General features: G+C 34.8%; 1 protein-coding gene across 1 annotated transcript in view; it reads right to left on the reverse strand.

Moving 5' to 3' along the window:
* LOC137586829 (cell adhesion molecule Dscam2-like) overlaps positions 1 to 13678 on the reverse strand; it is a gene marked incomplete at its 3' end in the record, with an annotated part of 243021 nt that overhangs the window by 119252 nt on the left and 110091 nt on the right. Inside the window, exons 3-4 of the mRNA XM_068303039.1 lie at positions 5287 to 5478; positions 4766 to 5233 (exon numbers count right to left, since the gene is read on the reverse strand). Coding sequence (XP_068159140.1) covers positions 4766 to 4991 — 226 coding nt within the window. The remainder of the gene's footprint in view (positions 1 to 4765; positions 5234 to 5286; positions 5479 to 13678) is intronic.

Genomic DNA, 13678 nt, shown 5'->3' on the forward strand with positions numbered 1-13678 from the left:
GTTTCTTACTTGCCATTTTTTAAACCCCAATCCGTATGATATTTTGAGCAGCAATTCAAAAATGCGTATCCAAGCGTGAAGTGGACTTATTCCATATTGAAGATGCCGAGGGTTTGGTTTAAAAGAATTTGTGTCATAGGTTTCCATAATTTGTTTTGGGCCTGCACCACAAATTGAACACAACTGGCTAGATTTTGTGCCCGTTAAAACGTTTAAAACTTTCCCATCTATTAAAGTCATATAAAGGTCGTACGAGAATGATCTTCCTTTCATTTGATATTGGTACTACACTAGGAGTCAAGTGTTTTATTTGAGTGTCCAAATCGTTTTTTTCTGCAACAACATGATCTCTTGTTTCCTTTGCGAATTCCATTTTGAGGGGTCGGCAAAATCTTACAGACTTTGGAGTTCTATTATTCCAAAAAATTGTTCCTGCTTTGTCTATGAGCTTCAGAGGTATCACGGTAGTAACAAATAAAGATTGATCAACTGTATCAGGTTCGTTCGTTTCAAATCTTATTTTGTACATACTTTGTCCAGTTGATCCATCGTATCCGTAACTCGCAATTAATTTTAAACTTGGAACGATTTCTAAGTTAGCAAATAACTCCTGCTGTAACAATACGATGCGGCTAGCAGTGTGATTTAACAAATCTTGCAAGGTAACTTTTGCCATAGTTTCTGTAACTGTTATACCCATAGGTCTCAATTGCAATTTAGCTTCCTGGACATTTCGGTAGCTTGGATATATGTCACAATTATGCTGTTTGCTTATTTGATGAATTTCATTGTATAATCGTTTGCTTATCGAGTTTTCCAGCAAGAATTCCAAAGCTTCATTTATTGTATTTGTTCTGCAATACCGAATTTTCTTTTAGCTTCAGTAGCATCACATTCAGAATTGCTAAAATTTTTAAGCACAAATGCAGTGTCACTTTCATTTGATTTTCTGGCTGCCATTGTAGCAGCATGAATCAAAAGTTTGCTGTCGTTCTTATTCTTCATTGCAACATCGGCAGCTAGTTTTCTTTTAAGACGAGGCCCAGCTTCATCATAATTTAGCTTTGGTCTACCCAATTGAAGACTATCCGTATCTTCTTTATTATCCAATCCAATTTTAAAGCTCATTGATAGCCACTGTGAATATTTTATTCGGAATGTGCGCATATTTCTGCTGCACTTTTGTAAATTCGAAGTAATGTATATTTCAAAGGTTTTAACTTTCTTTTTAATTTCACTAATGCTTTCATTGGTTAGCGAACATTCCGTCAATTGGCCAAATATCCAGTTTGCAAGAACGCCAGAGTTGCGGCCGCTGTCAATCCATACGTCCAGCAGCGTTGAATGACAGAACTCAATGTGATCTACAAGTTCAAAATACCGCTAAAGTCGCAAAAAGCCGCCAACAAGATTATTACTAACTTTTTATACACACTCTCTACTTTGTTTTCACATACATTACATATCCCAGAAACACACAGAAGGTAAGTTTTTACTCCACAGAAGACGAACACATTTGTTTAATTTTCTATCTTTTTGGACAATACAAAACAGTATATACATATATATAATAAATTTGAACACCAAATTGTTGTGTTTTATACATTCTACATACCTTGGCCACCAAAATCCATTTTTTCCACTATCTTATTTTTCTTTTGTGTAAATTTGCCAAGCGCTCAAAGTAAATAAAAATTTCCCGCCAATTTTGTCGCAGGCATCAGCTGACTAATCACCTGACTTTGGAGCTTGATCAGAATGTCAGGGTTGCATGTTTGGCGAAAGCGATCATCGATTTTTCCTATTTAGGGACTCTAGTTTGAATATACATAATTAGAATTATTATTTGCTTCCACAAAATTTTCGACTCTATGCCACTTATTTGGCAATTCAAACTGAAAACTTAAGTGATTTTAAAATGGGATTGCTGAAGGAGATGGGCATTTCATTCAAAAAAGCTAGTATGGAGCTTAGGGTAAAATGCACAATGTAACTTAAGGCGAAAATGGATGGCAAGCGGCACAAATCTGGCAAGTTTCGTGAAAAAACATTAAGTTTGGCTTGAGGAGTATACCGAATTCGGAGATTCGGGGGTCGAAGATGTTATACCATCAACTAGCCGAGCAAAAGGAAGGCCGCATGAAGATGTGGAGGATTGTTCAACATTTATATCGAAAGCTTCAGGGTGCTACTGAAAGCATTACAACGGAGCATCTTTCAGAAGCACTTTTTTCAAAGTATACAAAGGAAAAAGAGAGGGCAAATGCGAGTATTACGAAAGCTGTGCAGATCGCCAGTCCTATTCGACTAAATAGGATTAAGGAAAGTATTCGAACCCCACCAAACTTAGTTGCCACTAAGTACACTGAGGAAGAAGCGTTCTCCTTATTTATGGACCTGGGATTGATGAAGGAGAAGTACCAAATTTTAAGGAGTTCCTTAAAAAGTCATCACGTCGATGTATACAAAAAGATTGGATTTGGAAGGAAGCAGTACCGGCAAATAAAATTATAGCAGAGGTATCTGTAGAAGGAGGAGTCTTGTTGAAAGTATGCCTGATGGAGAGGTGGATCTTTTTCCCGAAAATTTGACATTACTCAACAAATGGGGATGTGATGGATCATCTGGACAAAGCGCCTACAAGCAGATTATACACACAGAAGACGAAGCTATTTCTGATGAAAATATGTTCATGGCTTATGTAGTTCCTTTGCGCCTGAGAAGTGAAAGTTCTGAACATTGGATAAATCTTCGACCGTCATCGACCTACTATTGTCGGCCTTTGTTATTCAAATATGCAAAGGAGTCCTCGTAATTAATCAAAGCAACTGTTGGCGACATAAAAAATCAAATAAGCCAACTGAAACCTGCTGTTTTCCAAACCAAGAGTGGAAAAACATTTACGGTTAAGTTGAATTTTTCCTGACAATGATTGATGGAAAAGTGTTAAAAGAAATTACAAACACTTCCTCAACGTTAAGATGTCAAATTTGCAAAAAAAAAAATCAAAAAGAATTTTAGGACTAAGACGATTCAACGAGTGAGGAGAACTGCTACGAATATGGAATTTCTCCGTTGCATTGCAGAATAAAGTGTATGGATTTTATTTTGAAGCTAGCTTACACACTTCCTCGGCCAGGAGAAACAAAAACGGATAAAACATCTCGTGAGGATATTCAGAGCAGGAAGAAGATTATACAAGCTGAATTCTTTTGGAAGCTGGGACTGAAAGTTGACTGCCCAAAGTAAGGATATGGAAACAGGAATGATGGGAATACTTCAAGGAGATTTTTTGAAAATGATGAAACGACATCTTTTATAACAGGTGTTAGGTCATTAAAGGTCATTAAAAGGTTAGCTGTTATCTTGAATGTTATAAATTGCAAGGAAATGGTAAATGGTGAAAAATTTTCCGAATATACTTCAAGGGCTGCTCAACTTTCGAATGAATTGTATCCGCAAAAAAACTTACCCCAACGGTACATAGGATTTTGGCTCACGGAAAGGATTTAATAGAATTTCAGTGTTTACCGATTGGAGAGTTATCCGAAGAAGCAGAGGAATGTAAAAACAAGGACTACAAAAGGTTCAGATATACTATTACATTAAAAATCTCTCGTGTTAGACAAAATGAGTACGTTTTTAACATGCTAGCAGCCTCTTCGGATCCACTTAATGCATCACTGAGACACGTGCGATCACGAAAGGATTTGGAAAATAGCAACTATAGTCCCGAAATGTTGAGTTTATTAGATATTGATGTAAATATTGAAAATTATTTTGAAGAAAATCAGCCATCAATAGCAAGTTTTCAAAATAAAGTTAAAAAAAAATTTGAAAAATTTTTCTTAGTTTCTTTTTGTATTTATGTTAAAAAATCAGAATCAGAACGAATATCTTAAGGAACTCCACAAACGGAATAAGTGGAAATCACCTGCTCACAGTCTCCAGACAGGCGACCTCGTGATCGTGTTCGAGGATAAAAGAAGTCTAGCGCGTTTTTGATTAATTATTAGCTCACTTTCCCAGAAATCATTGGCACCCGCCAACTGTCTGTATATTTATCTGGATCCTTCCGGCCATCCACGAACATATATTTTGATTCTTTGTTTTCTTGCTTATTACTAAAAATGCGATTCGTATGCAACTACGTAGGATATATAGGCTTATAAAGAGCAAAAAAAGAGAGAGAGAGAGCACCAGACTGGTGCCAGCAAATTTCAGAAAAACTTATAAAAATAAAAGAACAAAAGAATAGTAAGATGTAAAAGATTAGTGTATGTAAAGACATAGGAATACAAACAACATGACAATTGGTTCTTCAACACCAATATTGTTCTGAATTGCTGTTCTTTCTAGTTCTAGTTGCCCATCGTTTTCTGAAGCACGATCACTTAATCCTACTTCCAAACTTTAGACATGTCACTTTTGATCGTTTTCTGAAGCACGATCACTTAATCCTACTTCCAAACTTTAGACATGTCACTTTTGATCCTCATTCTTTTCTCTCTCTCTCTCACCGTTGCCCATCGTTATTCTTTTTCGCCACGTAGTGGTCGTGTTTGGTGTTGTTCTTAATTCTAGCTTATTGGTAATATTTTATGTTACTTAGGTGGTACTACATATATATGAACGAACAAAGTTTCGATGCCCTTTAGAGAATCATAAAAAAATGACGTGATTACGACTCCCAACTCCAACTCCCAACTGCTTTTAATGTGGCAAATAACAAGCAATTTATTACTTCTATCTACGTTATACTTACCTTCGGCTTTCTTGTATTGTAGTATGTAATTTGAGATGGGTGTGGGATCTTGATCACTTTTATTACTACTATCCGACATAGCTGGACCCTGGTCATTGGGCAACCAAGTTAGTGTAACGGAGCGACTACCCAGGTCCAAAACATGTAAGTTGACTGGAAATTTCGGAGGTTCTTGCACTTGCAGACTTATGACTGTTCTGTCAATGCCGTATGAGTTTTTAGCCATGCAGGAGTATTCCCCTCTATCAGTAAGTATTGTTTGCAAAATACTAAATTCAGACACTACTCCATTAGCTAAAGGAGAATTTCTTATATGGTATCGAATGTCATAAGTTGGATCAATTCGATTTGATTTTGCGCTCCAAAAAATCTCCAACGGTCGGTCGCCATAAGCTTCACAACGAATAGTTATACGTTCTCCTCTACGACTTATTAATCGTTTTGTTTCCACGCTAACTGACGGACCAACTGAAAAATATATTAATTTAAAATCATATAAAAACCAAACTAAATGGTCTAACCATGCACTGTGAGCTTAACAAGTGTGCTGAGTCCAGCACCTATGCCATTGAAAGCCTGGCATAAATAATTGCTTTCATGTTCGCGTCCAATTTTAGTGATTTTAAGTGATCCATTTCTATATACATCAAAAAAGGAATGGGAATCTGTGTGTTTTACTCCAAAATTTAATTCTTGATAGTCGCCGGAATCACCTGAAAATACATGTGCAAATCCACTTAATATTTGGTACCAAATATTAAAAATAAAATTAATTTTGTTAATTTTTATTCTATCGGTGAAAAACAGTGATTAATTACTTCGTTATTTGCTAAACTAAGATATTCGGCCATTCTTTTACAAACATTTGACTTTTTAGATAAAACTTGTTCTACTTTAACAGCTATAGGTAAGAAAAAAGTTAAAAAGTTATAAAATTGGTCAGATGTTTATGGGTGCGTTTCTTTGATTAGGGAATGGAGGAAGAAGAAGAAAAAACGTTGGTAAAAAAAGTAATAATGTTTTGTTTAAATTTTGAACATTATTGCCAAGGACTCCAAGGTTATATAAACTTCGGCAAAGCCAAAGTTAGCTTCTTTGATATTTCTACCTATAGCCGTCAAAGAATTAAACGCACAGTAGAATCCGGTTATAACGACGCTCAAGGGAACGACGACGATTCGTCGTAATATACGGAAGACGTTCTATTCGGAATCAACAAAAATAATTTTTATTTTTTTTTATTTTTATACCCTTGCAAAAAGGGTATATTAATTTTGGTCAGAAGTGTTCAACGCATAGAAGGAAGCATTTCCGACCATACAAAGTATATATATTCTTGATCAGCACGACGAGACGAGTTCAAATAGCCATGTCCGTCCGTCCGTCTGTCCGTCCGTGTGGATCAACGCAAACTCATCCTAGACCGTAAGAGCTACAAAGCTGAAATTTTGCATGTAGGCTTGTATATACTGCAGAGGTTGTAAATCTCGGACACAGCCGGATCGGACCACTATATCATATAGCTCCTATACAAACGCCACTGTCACAGTGGCTTTGATCAATATCTTAGTTATTTGCTATTTTATAATTGTAGGCCATTCTTTCGCAAACATAAGCCTTTTTAGACAAAACGTTCTTCCACATTGATGGCTAATAGGTAAGGAAAGAGTTACCAAAAAAGTTGCAAGGGTATACAAGCTTTGACGCGGTCGAAGCTAGCGCCGGCCTTCTGGTTTTAAGACAAATTATATTTTTTTATCAATACAAAAACTTCAAAAATTTGCAGTTGGTGATGATTCTACGACGTCGGCATTGTAGTTCAGCTCTCTTTTTCAGCAGTATTGCTAAGAATACTACTGCGTTGCAATGGCAACAGCTAAAAGTAAGAGTAGTGCGAGCGTAAAAACACATTACACACATTTAATAATGCCGTTTGAAGCGTAAATTTTTTTTAATTTTTGATTATTTGGATATATTTTTTTTCTCACTATATTGCTCACTTAAGCAATTGGGCACCCTAGCGCCTCCACCAGCCAACGACCAACTCCGTCCTTTTGGAAAAGTTTTTAGATGCATAAATTGACTATTTTTTGTCCGATTTGGATAAATTTTGGTATGTTGCTGAATATTAATATCAAATTTAAGTGTGCCCAATTTGGCATAAGGTAGAAAATTATCGGAAATAATTATTTTCAACTGAGTCTTTTCAAATTACAGGGGCGGTAAGGGGCGTGGCAAAATCTTTACACGTTTATTTATTTATTTATCAACTAACACACCAAAAGCTTAAGCTAAAAGACATAATAATTTAATTGAAGAAGGTAGCTTAGTTTTATACACAACTAAACATCCCCGACCCGGTGGAGGTTTTTTATTTGCGCAAGGTGCCAGCTATGCCCCGATTCACAGCCAATGTGGTCAGGGATGAGTTGCAGCCAATCCGAGTCCAGAATATTTTCATTGGTTTCGCTGTAGATGTTTAAACAGTATAGCGCGAAGAGAAGTGACAGAAAGATGAGAAGAAATAAGGTGAGAAAGGTTGTTAAAAGATTGGCAAAGAACACGAAAAGGTTCGTGAAAGAGTAGTTAGTCAGACATCTACTAAGGTGAATAGGAAAAAAGTTTCTGGTCCGACGTGAGGGAACACAAGAATACAGCGTATCTAGTAAATTGGTAGAAATGACTTCGCCGTTGACTAGTTTATGGAAAAAGAGAATGCCAAATACGAGCCTACGGTTGTACAGTGAAGGAAGATGAGAAGAAGTCTGTCAGAATAAGAAGGTAGGCGAAGACTCGGGTCCCAATTAAGACCGCGTAACGCAAACAAAAAAAAACTAGAGTGGGGCGAACTAACGAACATATGAAATCTTTGTTACATAGGGATCATCAAATTCTTTTGCAGCCAAGAAGACTGCATGCTCTATTGATCAAACATAACGCCTAAGTCTTTGAATGATGGTACACAATCTAGCAGATCAGACTTAATAGAGTAATGAGCTAGGAACGGAGACAAACGACTAAAAGTCATAAAAGAGCACTTAGAGGCATTAAGGTGTAATTTATTAACGTGGCACCAATCAAAGAACGCATTGAGATCTGATTGCAAGTACTGTTGGAAAGAAGGATCATTAAATGAGCCAAGGCCAAAGGCAAATCATTTATAAACAAGGTAAATAACAGTGGGCCTAGATGACTGCCTTGGGGTACACCTGATGTAACTCGAACAGTTTTAGATATCGAGGAACGAAAAGACACCTATTGGGTTCTGCCAATAAGATACGACTTTAAACAAGCCAATAGTTTTGGGGAAAAACCCATGATGTTAATTTTCAAGAGAAGCTGAAGTAGGCGAAGGCAAGGTTTGACTTGAAGTAATTTATTGGGGCCGCAAGCCCGGTATTTATAGAGGGAGCATTTACATTGGTTTTATGGCTATTGTCGTTAACGATACTTAAAGCTAAACATTATGCTTAAGTTCTAATTACCTATAGTCTATCCCTAAAAGTATGTGGGCTAATGCTATCCCCAAAAGTATACTGCAAAGCATAGAATGATTAACCGTATCGAAAGCATTACTAAAGTCGCTATAAATAACATCAGTTTGACGCTTTTTACGGAAGCCATGGTGCACAAGAATAGTAAATTCTAAAAGGTTGGTAAGCGATGAACGACCTTTCATGAAGCTATGCTGAGAAGGAGAAATAGTGGATCAAAATGAGGGCATTTACTAATCAAATGTTCATACCAAATATGGAATCTCTAGCAAGAATAGTGAAATAGGCGAAGGCAAGGTTTGACTTGAAGTGATTTATTGGGGCCGCAAGCCCGGTATTTATAGGAGAACGTTTACATTGGTCTTATGGCTAGTGTCCTTAACGGTACTTAAAGCTAGACATTATGCTTAAGTTCTAATTACTTATAATCTATCCCTAAAAGTATGTGCCCTAATCTTATCCCTAAAAGTATACTACACCTCCTTTTTTTAAAAAGAAAAATTTATATTTTTCTAACATCCTTTTTATGTTATTTTTATTCTATCTAAATGTACTGTTTGCTTTTTGTTTTTATCATCCGCTATTACTATATTATTGTTAGGACCTATGCTCTGTATTGTATATTTGCCTGTGTATTTGTTATCTAATTTATGTCCTGTATCATTTTTTAAAAGTATTTCTTGTCCTTCAGTTAGCGATACTTTTTTTGTGTTTTTATCATATGTTTCTTTTTGTAATGCTTTAAATTTTTCGATAAGCAGTTTCGCTCTATTTTGTGCTATTTGTAATTTAAATTTTATTTCTTTATTGAAATCATCAATGTTGTAAATGGGTTCTACCGTTTCAGACGAGAATGGGATAGTTTTAGGATGTTTTGCAAAGACTAGTTCAAAAGGTGCATAACCATGTACCGTGGATGGGGTGGTGTTAAAGCAATATGTGAAGTATGCTAGATATTCATCCCAATCGTCTTTTTTTATGGATATATATGACCTGATGTATTCATTGAAAGTTCTATGGCTTCTTTCTACTGTTCCAAGAGTTTGATGATGGTGCGCCGTGGAATTAATTTTAGTTATGTTAAAATTTTTGCAAAGTTCTATTAGTATTGAATTCATATATTCTGTTCCCATGTCTGTTAGAATTGTTTTCACTGAACCGTAAATTAAAATGAATTTTTCGAATATTGCCTTTGCAACCGCTTTTGCACTTTTGTTTGGTATTGGTATTGATATGAGATATTTGGACAGATCGCAGATAATAGTAACTGCGTATTCATTACCGTTCATTGTTTTTGGTAATGGTCCAATTGTATCTATTATTATTGTGTCAAAAGTGGTTGCAGGGGTTGGTGTTATGACCAATGGGGAGTGGTTGTGTCTGGTTACTTTGGCTAGTTTGCACTTTTCGCAATTTTTGATGTATGTTGCAACATCCCGAGACATATTTTTCCAAAAGAAATCTCTTTTTATTTTTCCTAGTGTTCTGTTTACCCCGCAGTGACCTCCCTCTATTGGGTCATTATGATATTTATTTAATGTATTTCTTATTTCTTCTTTATTTGTTATAACTTTTACTTGGGGTAGAACTGCTATTTCTAAATGTTTTAATGTGTCTTTTCCTTTTTGTTTTAGTTCATTAGGTGTAAGTGACCTTAATAGTTTTTCTGACATGTCTATCTTCAGTTTATAGATTTTTTGAGCACCGGCTTCTTTTTTCAAGCCTTGGAAGGAATCGATCTAGATCTATTCTTCCACTAATGATCAAATCGCCTATGTTGAAGGAGAGTAATTTTTCTTTATTTTTGGTAATAAAACATTTGCACTTTTTGAATTTAATTTGCGCGTATTTTTTGGCTTCGCTAGGATTTATTATTTCATATACTCTTGGTGTTTCTATTCTGCTATTGTTAATTTTGTTTTCCTTATGTACTAATTTTTTTTGTTTCTGATCTTGTTGCTACTTTAAGTATTTTATTAGTTTCTATGTTTTTTATATTTTCAAATTCAATTCTGGAGAGAGCATCCGCTGCGAAATTTTCTTGTCCCCTGATGTATTCTATAGTAAAATCGAACTCTTCTAAATCTAGCCTTATTCTAGTAAGCTTTGACGATGGGTTTTTTAGAGAAAATAGGTATGTTAATGGCTGATGGTCAGTTCTGATTAGGAATTTTTTCCCGTATATGTATGGTTTGAAATATTGAATTGCCCAATGTATTGCTGTTAATTCTTGCTCTATTGTTGACTTATTGCTTTCGCCTTTTGTAAATGCTTTAGATGCATATGATATGGGTAATTGGAGTCCATCAAATTCTTGGCTGAGGACGGCTCCACATGCGATCTTGCTTGCATCAGTTGTGATACAGAATTTTTTATTAAAATCTGGATATTGAAGTATTTGTGGGCTTAATAATTTGTTTTTTAAGTATTCAAAAGCTGCTTGACAGTTTGCATCCCAGATAAATTCTACATTTTTCCTAGATAATCTATTGATAAATTGTGCATGGTATGCAAAGTTTGGAATGAATCTACGGTAGTAATTACAGAATGCTACAAATCTTTTGGCTTCGTCGCCATTTTTGGGAGTCGGGTAATCTTGAATCGTTTTGAACTTGCTTTCGTCTGGTAAAATTCCTTTATTTGTGCATTTGTGTCCTAGAAAAGTAACTTCATGTCTGAAGAAGGAGCATTTGTCTGGGTGCAATTTTAGGTTATATTTTCGGCAAGTTTCAAAAACATCCCTTAAGTTTCTGATCATGTGACTTTCAGAGCAACCAATTACAATTAGATCATCCATATAAAGGAATGTTTGGGATGGTGATAGACCCGTGAATGCAAGGGACATCATTCTTTGAAACGAGTTTGGTGCAATTTTTAATCCGTATGGTAATCGCTTGAATCTGAATGAGCCCTTATCTGTGGAAAATGATGTTATGTCCCTAGATTTTTCTTCTAATTCTACTTGATGAAATCCTGACATTAAGTCTAAACAAGAGAAGTATTTAGCGCGTCCTAGCTGGTCAAGGATATCGTCCATTCTGGGTAGTGGGAATGTATCCGCTACTAGTTGTTTGTTAATTTTTCTATAGTCAACTACCAATCTCCACCGTTTTTCTTTACTGCCAGGTAGCGCTTTTTTAGGAACCAATAAAATCGGACTATTGAACTCAGACATTGATGGTTCAATAATATCATCATTGATCAATTTGTCCACTTGTTTATTGATTTCGGTTTTTTGACTGTGTGCTATCCTGTAGTTTTTGGTGTAGACTGGTGTTGTGTCTTTGAGTCTTAATTTTTGTTTATAGAAATTGTTGGACGATATTTGTTCAGATTCTATTGCGAATACATCATTAAATTCTGAGCATAATTTATGTAGAGGTTCTTTTACGAAATCGGGAAAATGGGGTGCTAGTTTGTTCATTATTGTGGATTTATGTTTTGAATCATGTTGTTTGTCTATTTTTAAGATTTCATAATCGGACAGTTTTTCATTTAATAGGTTTATATTTGCAATTTGCACGTCTGTGTTGTTAGTATTTAATATGCGGACATATGGGTTAGTCTTGGAAGCAATAGTGTTTGCGACGAATACCCCCGGGTGTAATTCTTGATTAGGGATAAAGATGTTATTGTCGTTTGAGGATATTGTAATGCGTACAATTTTTTCTGTTCTAGATGGGATATGGAATACATGTGTGTTTTGACTGATCCCTATATTGATTATAATTTTATATCTTGATTTATATGGATCTATTATCAATTTGTTGGTGGAATAATTGAGTGTGCAATTGAATTTTTTTATAAAGTCAAGCCCCAAGATTCCGTCACATGGGATGGGGAAATCATTTTCTATTACTTGGAAGGTGTGTACCGTTGAGAGGTTGCTGACCTTTAGTTTGGTTTCGCCTATTGTAAATAGGACGTCTTTGCCTATTCCACTAAGTTTTGTCCGTTTTTGTATGTTAACTGTATTGTCTTTTCTTAATATTTTTTGTTTTATTAGTGATACATCAGCTCCTGTGTCTAATAGTAATTTTATTGTCCCTACATCGTCGAAGTTTAAAGTTATGTAGCTATTAAGGTTGCAATTTAAATTATATATTTTATTTGTTCGATTTTTTACACCAGAGGACTTTCGGAGTTTTCCGAATTTTCTTCTATATTTGTAAATCTAACATTATTATTTTGTTGTGTTTTAGGAGGATAATTAGTTTTGGTATATCTATTGTTATAATTTCTTCGATTATAATTATTACTATAGTTATTGTAATTCCTTGTATTGTTATAGTTAGTATTATCATTTGGGTTTCTATTTTGGTAATTATTATTATAATTTCTATTATTATTGTACGAGTTCTTATTTGTGTAATTGTTTCTTTTAGTATAAAACACGCTGTGATCTTGTTCTATATTTGTAGATGTATTTACAAATTTAGCTATAACATCATTCATTTCAGTAAAATTGCCTGCTTCTATTATTGTTCTGACCTTTTCGTTATCGCAGTTCTTTATGATTGATTTCACTGCTGTTTGAGTGGCATATTTCTTTGCTGTTTCAGGGTTTACGTTGTCTGTTATGAATGCGCGTTTCAATGATTTAGTAAGATTTTCTATTTCTGACATAAATGAATTTGCGTTCTTGCCATTTTGTTTTAAATTCATTAATCTTGCCTCTGCTACCTGAACTGTTTCACCCTTAATTTCTTTCTTTAATGTTTGGATTATACCATTTATAGTGTTTTCATTAGTAACTAGTAATCTAACGTCCCCTTTTAGTTTTGTTTTTATGACTTTAATAGCTGTTTCTTCATGTTCTGCTTTTATTTCGTTGATTAATTCCAGTGAATCTATGAAACTTTGAATTGTTTCTACTCCACCATCATACTCTTGAATCAGCTTAGAGGCTGTATTAAGAAATTCAATCTTTGTTTGCACCATGTTTGGTTTTGTATTATCTTGAATGTTTTCTGGGTTATCTTTTACACCTGATGTATCTTGAATGTCTCCTGGGTTATCTTTTACAGCTGGTTCTTCTATGTCTTTTGTTATTAGAGGTTCAAAAGTTGCTTTTAGATTCGAATCTACCGGTATTGTGAATTTTATATTATGTTTTGTTGCTATACTTATTAGTTGTTTATTTAAACTATATATTAGCTCAGTAAAGCTTTTACTGCTAGATTCATTGCATATGTCTGTACTGCTACTCTTTATTCTATTATAACTGTCGAAGATAGTTTCAAGGTGCTTGTTTATGGTTTGAGGGTGTATATAAATTGTTTTATTTAGGCACTTGTATGCTTTCTGAAATTTTTCGTTCAATATTTCTATGTTCTGGTCCATTGAAATTACGTTAAAATAATTTTCTTCTTTTAATTATTTCATTTTCTGATTCTCCTATATTTTTTTTTGTTATTGT

Source organism: Drosophila tropicalis, unplaced genomic scaffold (genome assembly GCF_018151085.1).
Source record: "Drosophila tropicalis isolate 14030-0801.00 unplaced genomic scaffold, ASM1815108v1 contig_1, whole genome shotgun sequence".
NCBI classification, from domain to species: Eukaryota; Metazoa; Arthropoda; class Insecta; order Diptera; family Drosophilidae; genus Drosophila; species Drosophila tropicalis.